We start from the raw sequence: 19501 nt of genomic DNA, 5'->3' as shown, positions 1-19501 counted from the left end.
AAACCTCACTAAATTTAAGAAAATTGAAATCATCTCAAGTATCTTTTCCAACTACAATGCTATGGGATTAGAAATCAATTACAAGAAAAAAAAAACGGTAAGGAACAAAAACATATGGAGACTAAACAATATGTTACTAAACAACCAATGGATCACTGAAGAAATCAAGAGGAAATTTAAAAATACTTAGGGACTTCTCTGGTGGTCCAGTGCTTAAGATTCCATGCTTCTACCACAGGGGGTGGTGAGTTCAATCACTGGTTGGGTAACTAAGATCCCACATGCCACACAGCACAGCCAAAAAGATTTTTAAAAAATACCTAGAGACAAACGACAACAAAACCATGACAATCCAAACCTATGGGATGCAGCAAAAACTGTTCTAAGATTGTATAGCAATACAATTTTACCTCAGGAAACAAGAAAAATCTCAAGTAAACAACCTAACCTTATACCTAAAGCAACTAGAGAAAGAACAAACAAAACCTAAAGTTAGTAGAAGGAAAGAAATCATAAAGGTCAGAGCAGAAATAAATGAAATAGAGACAACGAAAACAATAGAAAATATCAATGAAACAAAAAGCTGGTTCTATGAAAAGATAAACAAAATTGATAAACCTTTAGCCAGACTTATCAAGAAAAAAATGGAGAAGGCTCAAATCAATAAAATTAGAAATGAAAAAGGAGAAGTTACAACTGACACCACAGAAATACAAAGGATCATAAGAGACTACTACAACCAACTGTATGCCAACAAAATGGACAACCTGGAAGAAATGGACAAATTCTTAGGAAGGTACAATCTTGAAGATGGCAGAGTAGAAGGACGTGTGCTCACTCCCTCTTGACAGAGCACCAGAATCAAAACTAACTGCTGAACAATCATCAACAGGAAGACACTGGAACTCACCAAAAAAGATACCCCACATCCAAAGACAAAGGAGAAGCCACAATGAGACGGTAGGAGGGGCGCAATCACAATAAAATCAAATCCCGTAACTGCTGGGGGTGACTCACAAACTGGAGAACACTTATACCACAGAAGTCCACCCAGTGGAGTGAAGGTTCTGAGCCCCATGTCAGGCTTCCCAACCTGGGGGTCCGGCAACAGGAGGAGGAATTCCTAGAGAATCAGACTTTTCAGGCTAGCAGGATTTGATTGCAGGACTTTGGCAGGACTGGGGGAAACAGAGACTCCACTCTTGGAAGCCACACACAAAGTAATGTGCACATCGGAACCCAGGGGAAGGAGAAGTGACCCCATGGGAGACTGAATCAGCCCTACCTTCTAGTGTTGGAGGATCTCCTGCAGAGGCAGGGGGTGGCTGTGTCTCACTATGAGGACAAGGACACTGGCAGCAGGAGTTCTGGGAAGTACTCCTTGGCGTGAGCCCTCCCAGAGTCTGACATTAGCCCCGTCAAAGAGCTTGGGTAGGCTCCAGTGTTGGGTCACCTCAGGTCAAACAACCAACAGGGAGGGAACCCAGCGCCACCCATCAGCAGACAAGTGGTTTAAAGTTTTACTGAGCTCTTCCCACCAGAGCAACGCCCAGCTCTACCCACCACCAGTCCCTCCCATCAGGAAACTTGCACAAGCCTCTTAGATAGCCTCATCCACCAGAGGGCAGACAGCAGAAGCAAGAAGAACTACAATCCTGCAGCCTGTGGAACAAAAACCACATTCACAGAAAGTTAGACAAGATGAAAAGGCAGAGGGCTGTGTACCAGATGAAGGAAAAAGATAAAACCCCAGAAAAACAACTAAATGGAGATAGGCAACCTTCCGGGAAAAGAATTCAGAATAATTATAGTGAAGATGATCCAGGACCATGGAAAAAGAATGGAGGCAAAGATCGAGAAGATGCAAGAAATGTTTAACAAAGACCTAGAAGAATTAAAGAACAAACAGATGAACAATACAATAACTGAAATGAAAAATACACTAGAGGGAATCAATAGCAGAATAACTGAGGCAGAAAAACGGATAAGTGACCTGGAAGACAGAATGGTGGAACTCACTGCTGCGGAACAAAATAAAGAAAAAAGAATGAAAAAAACGAAGACAGCCTAAGAGACCTCTTGGACAACATTAAATGCAACAACATTCACATTATAGAGGTCCCAGAAGGAGAAGAGAGAGAGAAAGAAAGGACCCGAGAAAATATTTGAAGACATTACAGTTGAAAACTTCTCTAACATGGGAAAGGAAATAGCCACCCAAGGCCAGGAAGCACAGAAAGTTCCAGGCAGGATAAACCCAAGGACAAACACGCCAAGACACATAGTAATCAAAGAGACAAAAATTAAAGACAAAGAAAGTATTGAAAGCAACAAGGGAAAAATGACAAATAACATACATGGAAACTCCCATAAGGTTAACAGCTGATTTCTCAGCAGAAACTCTACAAGCCAGAAGGGAGTGGCATGATATATTTAAAGTGATGAAAGGGAAGAACCTACAACCAAGATTATTCTCCCAGCAAGAACCTCATTCAGCTTTGACGGAGAAATCAAAGCTTTACAGACAAGCAAAAGCTAAGAGAATTCAGCACCACCAAACCAGCTCTCCACCCAATGCTAAAGGAACTTCTCTAAGTGGGAAACAAAAGAGAAGAAAAGGACCTACAAAAACAAACCCATAACAATTAAGAAAATGGTAATAGTAACATATATATTGATAATTACTTGAAACGTGAATGGATTAAATGCTCCAACCAAAAGACACAGGCTCACTGAATGGATACAAAAACAAGACCCATATATATGCTGTCTACAAGAGACCCACCTAGGGACACGTAGAGACTGAAAGTGAGGGGATGGAAAAAGATATTCCGTGCAAATGGAAATCAAAAGAAAGCTGGAGTAGCAATACTCATATCAGATAAAATAGACTTTAAAATAAAGAATGTTACAAGAGACAAGGAAGAACACTACATAATGAACAAGGGATCAATCCAAGAAGAAGATATAACAATTATAAATATATATGCACCCAACATAGGAGCACCTCAATACATGAGGCAATTGCTAACAGCTATAAAAGAGGAAATCGACAGTAACACAGTAATAGTGGGGGACTTTAACACCTCACTTACACCAATGGATAGATCATCCAAACAGAAAATTGATAAGGAAACAGAACCTTTAAATGACACAATAGACCAGATAGATTTAATTGACATTTATAGGACATTCCATCCAAAAAGAACAGAATACACTTTCTTCTCAAGGGCACATGGAACATTCTCCAGGATAGATCACATCGTGGGTCACAAATCAAGCCTCGTAATTTTAAGAAAATTGAAATCATATCAAGCATCTTTTCTGACCACAACGCTATGAGATTAGAAAGCAATTACAGGGAAAAAAACGTAAAAACAAAAACACATGGAGACTAAACAATACGTTACTAAATAACCAAGAGATCACTGAAGAAATCAAAGAGGAAATCAAAAAATGCCTAGAGACAAATGACAATGAAAACACAATGATCCAAAACCTATGGGATGCAGCAAAAGCAGTTCTAAGCAGGAAGTTTATAGCAATACAAGCTTACCTCAAGAAACAAGAAAAATCTCAAATAGACAATCTAACTTTACACCTAAAGGAATCAGAGAAACAAGAACAAACGAAACCCAAAGTTAGTAGAAGGAAAGAAATTAAAAATATCAGAGCAGAAATAAACAGAAACAAAGAAAACAATAGCAACGATCAATAAAACTAAAAGCTGGTTTTCTGAGAAGATAAACAAAATTGATAAACCATTAGCCAGACTCATCAAGAAAAAGCGGGAGAGGAGTCAAATCAATAAAATTAGAAATGTAAAAGGAGAAATTACAACAGACACCACAGAAATACAAAGCATCCTAAGACACTACTACAAGCAACTCTGTGCCAATAAAATGGACAACCTGGAAGAAATGGGCAAATTCTTAGAGAGGTATAACCTTCCAAGACTGAACCCGGAAGAAACAGAAAATATGAACAGACCGATCACAAGTAATGAAATTGAAACTGTGATTAAAAATCTTCCAACAGGAGGAGCCTCCGCAATGGCGCCCGCCAGCATGGGCTTTGTGCAGTAGAAGGAGCTCCCCTGTATGTGCTGCAGCTGCCCTCCACCTCTCCAGGAGGCTCTCCAAGACCAGCAGGTTTTCAAACTAGCCACAGAAAAGATGCCGAATCATCTCCCAGGGTAAAGGAATAATCGTTTCCAGGCTGCTCAGAGTGAAGGAGGACACATGGGAGACTGATACACAGACTTCCCACCGTTCCTGTTTTCAGCTCCATACTCTACCCTTACCTTCTGAGCCGTGTGGATGAAAGGCTCTTGGTGCTGCAGCCAGGAGACAGTGCTGTGTCTCTGAGGTGGGAGAGCCAACTTCAGGACACTGGTCCACAAGAGACCTCCCAGCTCCACATAATATCAAACGGCGAAAATCTCCCAGAGATCTCCATCTCAACACCAGCACCCAGCTTCACTCAATGACCAGCAAGCTACAGTACTGGACATCCTATGCCAAACAACTAGCAAAACAGGAACACAACCCCACCCATTAGCAGAGAGGCTGCCTAAAACCATAATAAGGTCAAAGACACCTCAAAACACACCACGAGACGTGGACCTGCCCACCAGAAAGACAAGATACAGCCTCATCCACCTGAACACAGGCACTAGTACCCTCCACCAGGAAGCCTACACAACCCACTGAACCAACTTTAGCCACTGGGGACAGACACCAAAAACAACGGGAACTACGAACCTGCAGCCTGCAAAAAGGAGACCCCAAACACAGTAAGATAAGCAAAATGGGAAGACAGGAAAACACACAGCAGATGAAGGAGCAAGATAAAAACCCACCAGACCTAACAAATGAAGAGGAAATAGGCAGTCTACCTGAAAAAGAATTCAGAATAATGATAGTAAAGATGATCCAAAATCTTGGAAATAGAATAGGCAAAATGCAAGAACATTTAACAAGGACCTAGAAGAACTAAAGATGAAACAAACAATGATGAACAACTCAACAAATGAAATGAAAATTACTCTAGATGGGATCAATAGCAGAATAACTGAGGCAGAAGAACAGATAAGAGACCTGGAAGATAAAATAGTGGAAATAACTACTGCAGAGCAGAATAAAGAAAAAAGAATGAAAAGAACAGAGGACAGTCTCAGAGACCTCTGGGACAACATTAAACACACCAACATTCGAATTATAGGGGTTCCAGAAGAAGAAGAGAAAAAGAAAGGGACTGAGAAAATATTTGAAGAGATTATAGTTGAAAACGTCCCTAATACGGGAAAGGAAATAGCTAATCAAGTCCAGGAAGCACAGAGAGTCCCATACAGGATAAATCCAAGGAGAAATACACCAAGACACATATTAATCAAACTGTTAAAAACTAAATACAACGAAAACATATTAAAAGCAGCAAGGGAAAAACAACAAATAACACACAAGGGAATCCCCATAAGGTTAACAGCTGATCTTTCAGCAGAAACTCTGCAAGCCAGAAGGAACTGGCAGGACATATTTAAAGTGATGAAGGAGAAAAACTTGCAACCAAGGTTACTCTATCCAGCAAGAATCTCATTCAGATTTGATGGAGAAATTAAAACCTTTACAGACAAGGAAAAGCTGAGAGAGTTCAGCACCACCAAACCAGCTCTACAGCAACTGCTAAAGGAAAGTCTCTCAGCAAGAAACACAAGAGAAGGAAAAGACTTACAATAACGAACCCAAAACACTTAAGAAAATAGGAATAGGAACATACATATCGATAATTACCTTAAATGTAAATGGACTAAATGCTCCCACCAAAAGACACAGATTGGCTGAATGGATACAAAAACAAGACCCATATATTTGCTGTCTACAAGAGACCCACTTCAGACCTAGAGACACATACAGACTGAAAGTAAGGGAATGGAAAAAGGTATTTCATGCAAATGGAAAGCAAAAGAAAGCTAGAGTAGCAATTCTCATATCAGACAAAATAGACTTTAAAATAAAGACTATTAGAAGAGACAAAGAAGGACACTACATAATGATCAATGGATTGATCCAAGAAGATATAACAATTGTAAATATTTATGCACCCAACAAAGGAGCACCTCAATACATAAGGCAAATACTAACAGCCATAAAAGGGGAAATCGACAGTAACACATTCATAGTAGGGGACTTTAACACCCCACTTTCACCAATGGACAGATCATCCAAAATGAAAATAAATAAGGAAACACAAGCTTTAAATGATACATAAAACAAGATGGACTTAATTGATATTTATAGGACATTCCATCCAAAACCCACAGAATACACATTTTTCTCAAGTGCTCATGGAACATTCTCCAGGATAGATCATATCTTGGGTCACAAATCAAGCCTTGATAAATTTAAGAAAATTGAAATTGTATCAAGTATCTTTTCTGACCACAACGCTATGAGACTACATATCAATTACAGGAAAAGATCTGTAAAAAATACAAACACATGGAGGCTAAACAATACACTACTTAACAACGAAGTGATCACTGAAGAAATCAAACAGGAAATAAAAAAATACCGAGAAACAAATGACAATGGAGACACGACGACCCAAATTCTATGGGAGGCAGCAAAAGCAGTTCTAAGAGGGAAGTTTATAGCAATACAATCCTACCTTAAGAAACAGGAAACATCTTGAATAAACAACCTAACCTTGCACCTAAAGCAATTAGAGAAAGAAGAACCAAAAGACCCCAAAGTTAGCAGAAGGAAAGAAATCATAAAAATCAGATCAGAAATAAATGAAAAAGAAATGAAGGAAACAATAGCAAAGATCAATAAAACTAAAAGCTGGTTCTTTGAGAAGATAAACAAAATTGATAAACCATTAGCCAGACTCATCAAGAAAAAAAGGGAGAAGACTCAAATCAATAGAATTAGAAATGAAAAAGGAGAAGTAACAACTGACACTGCAGAATACAAAAGATCATGAGAGATTACTACAAGCAACTCTATGCCAATAAAATGGACAACCTGGAATAAATGGACAAATTCTTAGAAATGCACAACCTGCCAAGACTGATTCAGGAAGAAATAGAAAATATGAACAGACCAATCACAAGCACTGAAATTGAAACTGTGATTAAAAATCATCCAAAAAACAAAAGCCGAGGACCAGATGGCTTCACAGACAAATTCTATCAAACATTTAGAGAAGAGCTAACACCTGTCCTTCTCAAACTCTTCCAAAATATAGCAGAGGGAGGAACACTCCCAAACTCATTCTACGAGGCCACCATCACCCTGATACCAAAACCAGACAAGGATGTCACAAAGAAAGAAAACTACAGGCCAATATCACTGATGAACATAGATGCAAAAATCCTCAACAAAATACTAGCAAACAGAATCCAACAGCACATTAAAAGGATCACACACCATGATCAAGTGAGGTTTATTCCAGGAATGCAAGGATTCTTCAATATACGTAAATCAATCAACGTGATACACCATATTAACAAATTGAAGGAGAAAAACCATATGATTATCTCAATAGATGCAGAGAAAGCTTTCGACTAAATTCAACACCGATTTATGATAAAAACCCTGCAGAAACTAGGCATAGAGGGAACTTTCCTCAACATAATAAAGGCCATATATGAGAAACCCACAGTCAACATCATCCTCATTGGTGAAAAAGTGAAAGCATTTCCACTAAGATCAGGAACAAGACAAGGTTGCCCACTCTCACCACTCTTATTCAACATAGTTTTGGAAGTTTTAGCCACAGCAATCAGAGAACAAAAGGAAATAAAAGGAATCCAAACCAGAAAAGAAGAAGTAAAGCTGTCACTGTTTGAAGATGACATGATACTATACATAGAGAATCCTAAAGATGCTACCAGAAAACTACTAGAGCTAATCAATGCATTTGGTAAAGTAGCAGGATACAAAATTAATGCACAGAAATCTCTGGCATTCCTATACACTAATGATGAAAAATCTGAAAATGAAATCAAGAAAACACTCCCATTTACCATTGCAACGAAAAGAATAAAATATCTAGGAATAAACCTACCTAAGGAGACAAAAGACCTTTATGCAGAAAATTATAAGACACTGATGAAAGAAATTAAAGATAATACAAATAGATGGAGAGATATACCATGTTCTTGGATTGGAAGAATCAACAGTGTGAAAATGACTCTACTACCCAAAGCAATCTACAGATTCAATGCAATCCCTATCAAACTACCACTGGCATTTTTCACAGAACTAGAACAAAAAATTTCACAATTTGTATGGAAACACAAAAGACCCCGAATAGCCAAAGCAATCTTGAGAACGAAAAACAGAGCTGGAGGAATCACGCTCCCTGACTTCAGACTATACTACAAAGCTACAGTAATCAAGACAGTAGGGTACTGGCACAAAAACAGAAAGATAGATCAATGGAACTGGATAGAAAGCCCAGAGATAAACCCACGCACATATGGTCACCTTATCTTTGATAAAGGAGGCGGGAATGTACAGTGGAGAAAGGACAGCCTCTTCAATAAGTGGTGCTGGGAAAACTGGACAGGTACATGTGAAAGTATGAGATTAGATCACTCCCTAACACCATACACAAAAATAAACTCAAAATGGATTAAAGACCTAAATGTAAGGCCAGAAACTATCAAACTCTTAGAGGAAAACATAGGCAGAACACTCTATGACATAAATCACAGCAAGATCCTTTCTGACCCACCTCATAGAGTAATGGAAATAAAAACAAAAATAAACAAATGGGACCTAATGAAACTTCAAAGCTTTTGCACAGCAAAGGAAACCATAAACAAGACCAAAAGACAACCCTCAGAATGGGAGAAAATATTTGCAAATGAAGCAACCGACAAAGGATTAATCTCCAAAATTTACAAGCAGCTCATGCAGCTCAATAACAAGAAAACAAACAACCCAATCCAAAAATGGGCAGAAGACCTAAACAGACATTTCTCCAAAGAAGATATACAGACTGCCAACAAACACATGAAAGAATGCTCAACATCATTAATCATTAGAGAAATGCAAATCAAAACTACAATGAGATATCATCTCACACCAGTCAGAATGGCCATCATCAAAAAATCTAGAAACAATAAATGCTGGAAAGGGTGTGGAGAAAAGGGAACACTCTTGCACTGCTGGTGGGAATGTGAATTGGTTCAGCCACTATGGAGAACAGTATGGAGGTTCCTTAAAAAACTACAAATAGAACTACCATATGACCCAGCAATCCCACTACTGGGCATATACCCTGAGAAAACCAAAATTCAAAAAGAGTCATGTACCAAAATGTTCATTGCAGCTCTATTTACAATAGCCCAGAGATGGAAACAACCTAAGTGCCCATCATCAGATGAATGGATAAAGAAGATGTGGCACATATATACAATGGAATATTACTCAGCCATAAAAAGAAACGAAATTGAGCTATTTGTAATGAGGTGGATAGACCTAGAGTCTGTCATAGAGTGAAGTAAGTCAGAAAGAAAAAGACAAATACCGTATGCTAACACATATATATGGAATTTAAGAAAAAAATGTCATGAAGAACTTAGGGGTAAAGCAGGAATAAAGACACAGACCTCCTAGAGAACGGATTTGAGGTTATGGGGAGGGGGAAGGGTGAGCTGTGACAGGGCGAGACAGAATCATGGGCATATACACACTAACAAACATAGTAAGGTAGATAGCTAGTGGGAAGCAGCCGCATGGCACAGGGATATTGGCTTGGTGCTTTGTGACAGCCTGGAGGGGTGGGATAGGGAGGGTGGGAGGGAGGGAGACGCAAGAGGGAAGACATATGGGAACATATGTTTATGTATGACTGGTTCACTTTGTTTTAAAGCAGAAACTAACACACCATTGTAAAGCAATTATACCCCAATAAAGATGTTAAAAAAAAATTAAAAAAAAAAAATGGGACCTAATGAAACTTCAAAGCTTTTGCACAGCAAAGGAAACCATAAACAAGACAAAAAGACAACACTCGGAATGGGAGAAAATATTTGCAAATGTAGCAACTGACAAAGGATTAATCTCCAAAATTTATAAGCAGCTCATGCAGCTTAATAACAAAAAAAACAACCCAATCAAAAAACGGGCAGAAGACCTAAGTAGACATTTCTCCAAAGAAGATATACAGACTGCCAACAAACACATGAAAGAATGCTCAAAATCACTAATCATTAGAGCAATACAAATCAAAACTACAATGAGATATCATCTCACACCAGTCAGAATGGCCATCATCAAAAAATCTAGAAACAGTAAATGCTGGAGAGGGTGTGGAGAAAAGGGAACACTCTTGCACTGTTGGTGGGAATGTAAATTGATACAGCCACTGTGGAGAACAGTATGGAGGTTCCTTAAAAAACTACAAATAGAACTACCATATGACCCAGCAATCCCACTACTGGGCATATACCCTGAGAAAACCATAATTCAAAAAGAGTCATGTACCAAAATGTTCATTGCAGCTCTATTTACAATAGCCTGGAGATGGAAGCAACCTAAGTGTCCATCATCGGATGAATGGATAAAGAAGATGTGGCACATATATACAATGGAATATTACTCAGCCATAAAAAAACCGAAATTGAGCTATTTGTAATGAGGTGGATAGACCTAGAGTCTGTCATACAGAGTGAAGTAAGTCAGAAAGAGAGAGACAAATACCGTATGCTAACACATATATATGGAATTTAAGAAAAAAAAACCTGCATGAAGAGCCTAGGGGTAGGACAGGAATAAAGACTGTGTCCTACTAGACCTACTAGATAATGGACTTGAGGATATGGGGAGGGGGAAGGGTAAGGTGTGACAAAGCGAAAGAGAGGCATGGACATATATACACTACCAAACATAAGGTAGATAGCTAGTGGGAAGCAGCCGCATAGCACAGGGAGATCAGCTCGGTGCCTTGTGACCGCCTGGAGGGATGGGATAGGGAGAGTGGGAGGGAGGGAGACACAAGAGGGAAGAGATATGGGAACATATGTATATGTATAACTGATTCACTTTGTTATAAAGCAGAAACTAACACACCTTTGTAAAGCAATTATACTCCAATAAAGATGTTAAAAAAAAAATCTTCCAACAAACAAAAGTCCAGGACCACATGGCTTCACAGGAGAATTCTACCAAACATTTAGAGAAGAGCTAACACCCATCCTTCTCAAACTCTTCCAAAAAATTGCAGAGGAAAGAACACTCCCAAACTCATTCTATGAGGCCACTATCACCCTGATACCAAAACCAGACAAAGATACTACAAAAAAAGAAAATTACAGACCAATATCACTGATGAATATAGTTGCAAAAATCCTCAATAAAATACTAGGAAACAGAATCGAACAACACATTAAAAGGATCATACACCATGATCAAGTGGGATTTATCGCAGGGATTCAAGGATTCTTCAATATATGCAAATAAATCATGTGATATACCATATTAACAAATTGAAGAAGAAAAACCATATGATCATCTCAACAGATGCAGCAAAAGCTTTTGACAAAATTCAAAACCCATTTATGATAAAAGCTCTCCAGAAAGTGGGCATAGAGGGAACCTACCTCAACATAATAAAGGCCATATATGACAAACCCACAGCAAACGTCATTCTCAATGGTGAAAAGCTGAAAGCATTTCCTCTAAGATCAGGAACAAGACAAGGATGTCCACTCTCACTACTATTGTTCAACATAGTTTTGGAAGTCCTAGCCACGGCAATCAGAGAAGAAAAAGAAATAAAAGGGACACAAATTGGAAAAGAAGAAGTAAAACTGTCACTGTTTACAGATGACATGATACTATACATAGAGAATCCTAAAGATGCCACCAGAAAACTACTATAGCTAATCAATGAATTTGGTAAAGTAGCAGGATACAAAATTAATGCACAGAAGTCTCTTGCATTCCTATACACTAATGATGAAAAATATGAAAGAGAAATCAAGGAGACAATCCCATTTACCATTACGTCCAAAAGAATAAAATATCTAGGAATAAACCTACCTAAGGAGGCAGAAGACCTTTACTCTGAAAACTATAAGATGCTGATGAAAGAAATCAAAGATGACACAAACAGATGGAAAGATATACCATGTTCTTGGATTGGAAGAGTCAAAATTGTCAAAATGACTATACTACCCACTGTAATCTACAGATTCAATGCAATCCCTATCAAAATACCAATGGTATTTTTCACAGACTTAGAAGAAAAAAATCTTAAAATTTGTATGGAAAAACATAAGACCCCAAATAGCCAAAACAATCTTTGGAAAGAAAAATGGAGCTGAAGGAATCAGGTTCCCTGACTTCAGACTATACTACAAAGCTACAGTGATCAAAACAGAATGGTACTGGCACAAAAACAGAAATATAGATCAATGGAACAGGATAGAAAGCCCAGCAATAAACCCATGCACCTATGGTCAATTAATCTATGACAAAGGATGTAAGACTATATGATGGAGAAAAGACAATCTCTTCAATAATTAGTGCTGGGAAAACTGGACAGCTACATGTAAAAGAATGAAATTAGAACACTCCTTAACACCACACACAAAAATAAACTCAAAATGGATTAGAGACCTAAATGTACTGGATACTATAAAACTCTTAGAGGAAAACATAGGCAGAACACTCTTTGCCATAAATTGAAGCAAAATCTTTTTCAACCTGTCTCGTAAAGTAATGGAAATAACAACAAAAATAAACAAATGGGACCTAATTAAACTTAAAAGGTTTGCACAGCAAAGGAAGTCATAAAGAAAATGAAAAGACAACCCATAGGAGAAAATATTTGCAAATGATGCCATAAAAAAGAAATAATGCCATTTGCAGCAACGTGGATGGACCTGAAACTAACACAACATTGTAAATCAAATATACTCCACAAATAAATAAATAAGTGATCTAAAGAGGTCAAAAAAAACAAAAGAACAATACAGCAAGTTCTGAAGCATGTACAGTCACTGCAGCAAAGCAGGAACAGCTCCTACTTGCAGAATTCAGGCTACTCTTCAAAGCCCTTGCTCCTATAGATCGTGTTAAATCCAGGAGAAGCCTAGATAATGCCCAGCCTCCATCTGGCTAACCTCCACATTCGCTGATGGTGAGTCAAGGGCAGCAACACTCAGCCCAATTCAGCACACAGGTGACTTGACCAAACAAACTCAGCCAGAAAATTAGCTCTCACTCACCTTCTCACACCTGTACTCCCCAAACTTGACCCCTCGCACCACCTGCTGGTAGATGAGGTTGGTGGCCACATTGTCTTCTGAGGGGTTGTGCCAGGGAGTGAAGACCTCCTTGCGGAAGAAGAGCCTCCACGGGGCGTTGCGCTCCTGGGCGCCCTGCTCCTTGGCATACTGCTCACACTGGGAGATGGCGTCCATGACGTGGTCGCTGCCACTGCCCAGGGAGGACACCTGCGGGCACAGGGCTGGAGGTCACCCAGTGGAAGGGTGAGCAGGCTGGGAAGGACGGCAAGGAGCTACTGACTGTGCCAACTCTTCTCATTCGGATGGAAAACCAAGGCTCAGAGAGAGGAGGGGCTTGCCCAGGTCACCCAGGATGCAGACCAGCATGGGACCCCTGGATCCTAACTCATGGGCTCTGAGCCAGCACAGCCAGTGGGAGTTTCCATTTCCTAGTACAAGCCTTTGGTGAAACTGATGGACAAATGGCCACTGAAAACACGGGAGGTAGCTGTTGGTGAGAAAAGTCCAGGCAAACGGCATCAGACAACATGTGCCTATCGCTGGACCTGCTGGGGTGAGGGCTGGGGGTCACCTCTGCTGTGGGTGGTGATGCTGGGTGTGGAGGCAAAATCACCCACTCCCAGGGCCAGCTCAGCAGAGAAGACTCCAAGCCCAGATGTGCCCCGGGAGGTATACACTCTGGCTGGTCGGTAACAAGTGAAGAGGAACTACCATAGCAACCTGATAAGGAATCACATGCCCATTTGCAAATGGGAAAACCCATTTTTTTTTATATCAGCGAGCCAGTGGCTCTCTCTGTCTCTGCCATGTTCTTCTTCTGTCACCAGCAGAGGATTGAATCCACCTGCACACATACGCGTGCAGTGAGCCCTGGATTTCAATCACCAGTGTGCTGTTGGGTTTCTCTTTAGGTGCTTAGGACCTCTCCCTGATCCTAAGGAGTTGGGGCAGGACCAGGGTTACCACTGGTTTACGGGAGGAAACTGAGGCCCTGGAAGGTCAGCAACCATGCAAGGGCACCTGAGCCAGTAGGTGGCAGCACTGGGGTGGGAGCTGGTGGGTGGCCCTGGGGGCGCCAGGAGGAGGGGCATCAGGGCCAACCTCACCTTATCAAACAGGGCGATGTAGAGGGAGAACCCGAAGCGGTCCTTGAGCGAGGTCTTGTCGGCTAGCGCGTTGCAGAGCTCCTTGGCCGTGGTTGCCGAGTCTGTCAACAGGGTCTTGGTGGTCCCGTCCATGAACGTCACAGGCAACATGATGGGCTTCTTGGACTTGGTGGCCTGAAAGTGATCCAAGGCTTTGTGGGAATCCTTTCACTTCAGAACATCTGCCTATGAGCTCCTGGCTCCCTGCTCCCTATGGGGTTGGAGCCCTCGGACCTCAGCATCCCATGGCGCATTGCCTGTCCCTGGTCACAGGTGCCCAGGGAGCCCTGCTGTGCTCCCCACCCTGAAAGGACCTTCAGGGTCCCTGAGGTGGGGCACTAGGGCTGGGTGGTTGGGCTTTGCCACGTTCAGGGGCTTCCGCCCTCCTGTCATGTAACCATCACAAGACCCTGTGAAATGAATATCTTTACTGTCATGTATGCAGATGAAGCCACTGAGACACAGAGGAAACCCCCTGCCCAAGTCACTTTGACTATAAAGCCAGCAGATGGGAGTCATTACCACTGTGGGCTTTCCCGTTCCAGTAGCCCTGAAATTCCAGAACTTGAGGGTGGGTGCTTGAATGACCACAGAATCCCAAAGTAGGCAATGTTTCTGGGGCACTGGGGTGCACTGGTGACACACACACACACACACACACACACGCCTGGGGGCCACACCTGCAGCTCCAGCCAGCTTGGTGGCTGTGTCCGTGTCCCGTTGACGAAGGTCCTCCGGAGCCGCTCCTCACAGTATGGGGCATAGCCAGGTGGTCCCCCGTGGATGAAGTTCCGCAGGTACTATGGACAGAGGACAAGCTGAGGGGGCCCCACTCCAGCCTCCCTCGGCCTCCCCACCTGTGAGATAGCCTGGGACCTGGGACCCTCTACTGGAGTGCTTGCACCTGGACAAACGTCTCCTCCAACAATAAAATACAAAGAAATCAAAAGGGACTAAAAACTGCACACATGTGCGGTCAGGGCAATTATGAACAATAAGATACAAAAAGGCCACAAACCAACTGCCAGGAGAAAAGCAGGGAACTGCCCATGACCCCTGCACACAGCACCACCAAGGGGGTGGGCAGACCACCTAAGCTCCCCCTCCAGCCTGACCCACCAATCCGCCACCGCCCTCACCTCATTTAAGGGACCAGCCCGCCCCTGCTCAGGGAGTGAGCAAGGGCCCCTGTTTCTTGTTCTCACTCCCTCGTGCTAAAGCAGCATGAGTCCCAGTAAAGCCTTGCCTGAATTTCTTGTCTGACCTCTTATCAACTTCTATCGATTAAAGAGGACCCAGGTCGGTAACCCCCGGACCATCAGAGCAGCCTCCCCGGGTCTCCTGCCTCTGGTCCCTCCACCCACACTGAACCCGCTCCTCAAGGCCCATCCATCCCCGTCCCTCCTCGGCTTTCCAGGCCTCCCCAGTGTCCTCCAGATCAAGTCCACCTCCCTCACGTTTGGCAGCACGGCCACCATGACCCGGCCCCGCCTAGTCTCAGCTGCACCTCCTGCCTCACCCCACACACCATACCCCCTTCACCCAGCTTGACTGCTCCTCTTCCTCCAGGGCCCACCTCCCTGAGCCCTCCCTCTTTGCAGCGCTGACCAGCTGGGTTGATCCAGCCGTCACCTGCTCTGCCTCCGTGTCCCCAGCACCCAGGGCCTGACACTGAGGAGGAGTCACGAAAGGGCCTGAGATGAACGGAAGCGCTTCAGACCAGCATGTGGAGGGTCTAGGGGGCGCTGTTGTCACGTTCAGCATCCACATAATGAAAATGGGGCTCGGAGGAGATGGAGAGCAGTGGTGGGTGCCCAGGAGGAGGGGGCCTGCGGAGGTGGGGAGGCCTGGGAGGAGATGACCCGGGCAGGGCCTCATTGCCAAGCCCCTCTGAGTTTCCTCCCCGTGCTCTGCCCCTCAACCCCAGGGACCGGGCGCGGCTCCCCTTCCCACCCCCGGAGGCCAAAAGCCTCCCCTACCTTAACGAACTTCTCAGAGGGGGCGAAGCAGCCCACGCAGAGGGACACGAGGATCCAGCCCCGGGCGTAGCTGCTCTTGGAGGGGTTGTGGGTGAGCTGCTTGCTGATCTGGCAGTAGATCTCATCCCTAGGCAGGCGGGGGTGGGGGGCAAGGACGGGAGACGCACTGTCTCAGAGGGAAAGCCCCACCCCTCCCAGCAGCAGATAGGATGCTTGCTCTCCCACCTGCCAAAGACCACCTGGGAGGAGGCAGGCGAGGCCAGGTGGGGAAGGCTGAGCCCAGGGCTCTGCGGCTACCGCAGGAGATAGGCTCATCAGGCGTGAAGCACGCACGTTCCTGACTCCAGTCCAGAGTCCACGGCCGGGGCCCCGTGATCCAGAGGGTGGTGCATACCCTGCTCCTGGGCACAGTGGCCCCAGTCACTGGTGACCACTTTGATGAGAAGCACAGGCTCCCCACGTGCCTCCTGCCTCACCAAGCTGCACGGCCTGGGCAGGTGAGCTCACCTCTGAGCCTGGCCCACAGACACGGCAGCAGGTACAATTTCTACTAATGGTAACTGGCAGAGCAGATACAGGAAGGACAGCTGGGGAGTTTCTCTGGGGGATGGAATGACGTTCTCTTGATATAGTGCTATAATATTTGAATATTGAAATGGCCATGCTTTACGTCTGCAATCAGATTAAAGCAATGAAGGTAGTTTTTCGTTTTGTTTTCATTTTAAAGGGAAATGATACCACCCCTTCCTTACAGGATTTCTGTGAAGAAAAATGAGCCAAGGCTTATACAGCACCTGGCATGGTGCCCAGCACAGTAAACCCCCGCCGATGCCAGCCTAGCTGCAGCTGTGAAGATGCTGCATGCCCCCTCCAGGGCCAAGGACGGGACCCACCAAGATGGAGTGACCACCAGGGGGCACTAACTGCTGCTCCTCCCTCTGTGAAGGGCAGGTATCTAATTCAGTGGCTCCCCAGTTTTGAGAGCTCATGGACCAATGCAACCTCAAAATAAATTGTGGACGTCGCTAACTTATTATCAAGACAATAAGGACATTTAAAACACACCACACACACAGCACCTGCCCACTATCTATCACAATCATTTTATAAAACAAATGTAATTTTAATATCCAAAAAGTAGGAAGGGCAAAATCTCAGAACAAAGAACAGTGCTTTAAATAAGTCAAATTTAGAAACATCCTTATTTTTCCCATCTTGCTACAGACCAGTGACAACTATCACCCGTAGCTGGGAGCCCCTGACCCCGTTCGATTCATGGACAGGGAGACGGAGGCCGGGAGGAGGGATTAGCCATGGTCCCTCAGGGAGTTGGCACCCCAGGCTTCTAACGGTCCAGGGCTCCTGGCACTGTGTTCTCTAGAAGTACCCCTTTAGGTCTGATGGTGAGCTAACTGGGAGGCAAATTCTTGCCCTTAAACATACCTTGGGCAGCCACCTTTTCTTCCTGGAGGCTGGCGGCCCCAAGTGCTACATCTCTGGCGAGCGAGGTAGTCACTGGCCTCGAGGAGCAATGAAAGGGAGGCCAGTGACCCCTGGGCAAACCTCTTCCTCTCTGGACCTCATGTCTCCCACTGGGAAAATGACACTTGACCTCCCCACCCGGCCCATCCTGCTGTCCTCCCAGCCAGCACACACAAGTTCACGGGATCAGCTCTCCTAACCAGCCATCCCGTGCAGATGGAGTTCTCAGAGAAACCCTATCTGCCTTCCCTCCGCTGATGCAGCTGAGTTGATTCCGTAATTGCTCCTGGAAAGTCATGCATCATCGCAGCTCCTCCCCAACACCCCAGGGACCTGAGCAAAGGCCTCTCCTGGGCCTGTGTGGGGAAGGAGCCACTTGCAGGATCCCAGGCATTCTGACCACAGTAACCCTGACCACGGGCCTGGGCTGGGTCACCAAAGGTGCCGGCAGGGATAGGGTTACAGCAGAAGATGCATGTCAGATAATGCTAACAACAGCTACCGTTTACTGAGTGCCCACTGTGTAGGTCCTGTGTCACACTTTCCATAGTTTTATCTGCCCACAAGCCTACAAGGTAGGTACTTTTATTATTCCATCTTTACAGATGAAGAAACTGAAGCTTACAGAGCTGAAATCACTCTACCAAGGTCACACAACCAGCTAGCAGCAGAGCTAAACCCAGGCCTGCTTAGCTTAATCAGTTGCTAAAGTGACAGAGCCACCACTCAGCCAGCAAAAGCCTTTCAGGTCTGGAAGTGCGGGATGGCTCCCCGATAGCTGTCCCCTCCCTGTGCCCCTGCCCCTCAGGCACTGACCGGAGCGCTGGCCGCAGGATGCCGTTGCCAATGATGAAGTGCAACTTCTCCAGGTTGGAGGTGGGCCGGTCCTCCAGCATGCTGTTGCCCTGCACCGTGGACTCTCCGTCATGCAGCCTCTTGGTCACCTGGGCCACAGGGAGGGGCAAGGCTTGACCAAGGCTTGGCCGGGGCCCTGCTGTTTCCCTGAGTCTGCCCACTCCCCCAGAGAGCAGAATCCTGGGAGTAGCCAGAGAGCTGGCTCCCCACCACTGTCATAGCCCCGCCCGTGCAGAACAGATGCTGGGTGGATGCCTGGCCCGGGGCTACGCGCTTCTGGGATAAGGCTCCTCTGCAGCCTCCTTGACATCTACCCCCAGCCCTGCCCCAGGGAAGTCCCCTCATCCAGGCCAGGGGCTCCTCTGACTCCTGATGGGATCCCTCTCTCTCTGAGGTGGGCCACGCACCACTCCGACACCCAGAGTACACCTGGGTTCCAAACACCCGGCCACCATCACCTGTCATTAACTCCCTGGCTCCTGTGTGAATAGCCTTGGGCCTGGGTTCTTACAGATGGGCTTTTCCTCTCTGGTTCCACATGTGCCACAACGCCAGCCCCGCGCTCTGCCCAGAGACAGGGTGAGTGGCGGGAGCACGCCCCTGCAGGCAGTCCTCATGTCTGCTGAGCACCCACGGCCATCATCTCACTCCATCATTCCAGGAAGCCACTAGCAGGCATTTTCTTCCCTGGGTGCCTTGGATACCGAGCAGTGGAGCTGGGACTCAGATCTGGGGTAACATAGCTACAAGACTGGATTGGAGCCTCAGAT

General features: G+C 44.5%; 1 protein-coding gene across 1 annotated transcript in view; it reads right to left on the bottom strand.

Annotated features, from left to right (window-relative positions):
* Positions 1 to 19501, bottom strand: part of MYO7A (myosin VIIA) — a 102330-nt gene that overhangs the window by 29946 nt on the left and 52883 nt on the right. The window contains exons 26-30 of the mRNA XM_030835990.2: positions 18693 to 18820; positions 16395 to 16521; positions 15096 to 15215; positions 14377 to 14550; positions 13250 to 13477 (exon numbers count right to left, since the gene is read on the bottom strand). Coding sequence (XP_030691850.1) covers positions 13250 to 13477; positions 14377 to 14550; positions 15096 to 15215; positions 16395 to 16521; positions 18693 to 18820 — 777 coding nt within the window. The remainder of the gene's footprint in view (positions 1 to 13249; positions 13478 to 14376; positions 14551 to 15095; positions 15216 to 16394; positions 16522 to 18692; positions 18821 to 19501) is intronic.

This window comes from Globicephala melas, chromosome 8 (assembly GCF_963455315.2).
Source record: "Globicephala melas chromosome 8, mGloMel1.2, whole genome shotgun sequence".
Classification (NCBI taxonomy): Eukaryota; Metazoa; Chordata; class Mammalia; order Artiodactyla; family Delphinidae; genus Globicephala; species Globicephala melas.
This window is presented reverse-complemented; position numbering and strand designations above follow the sequence as displayed.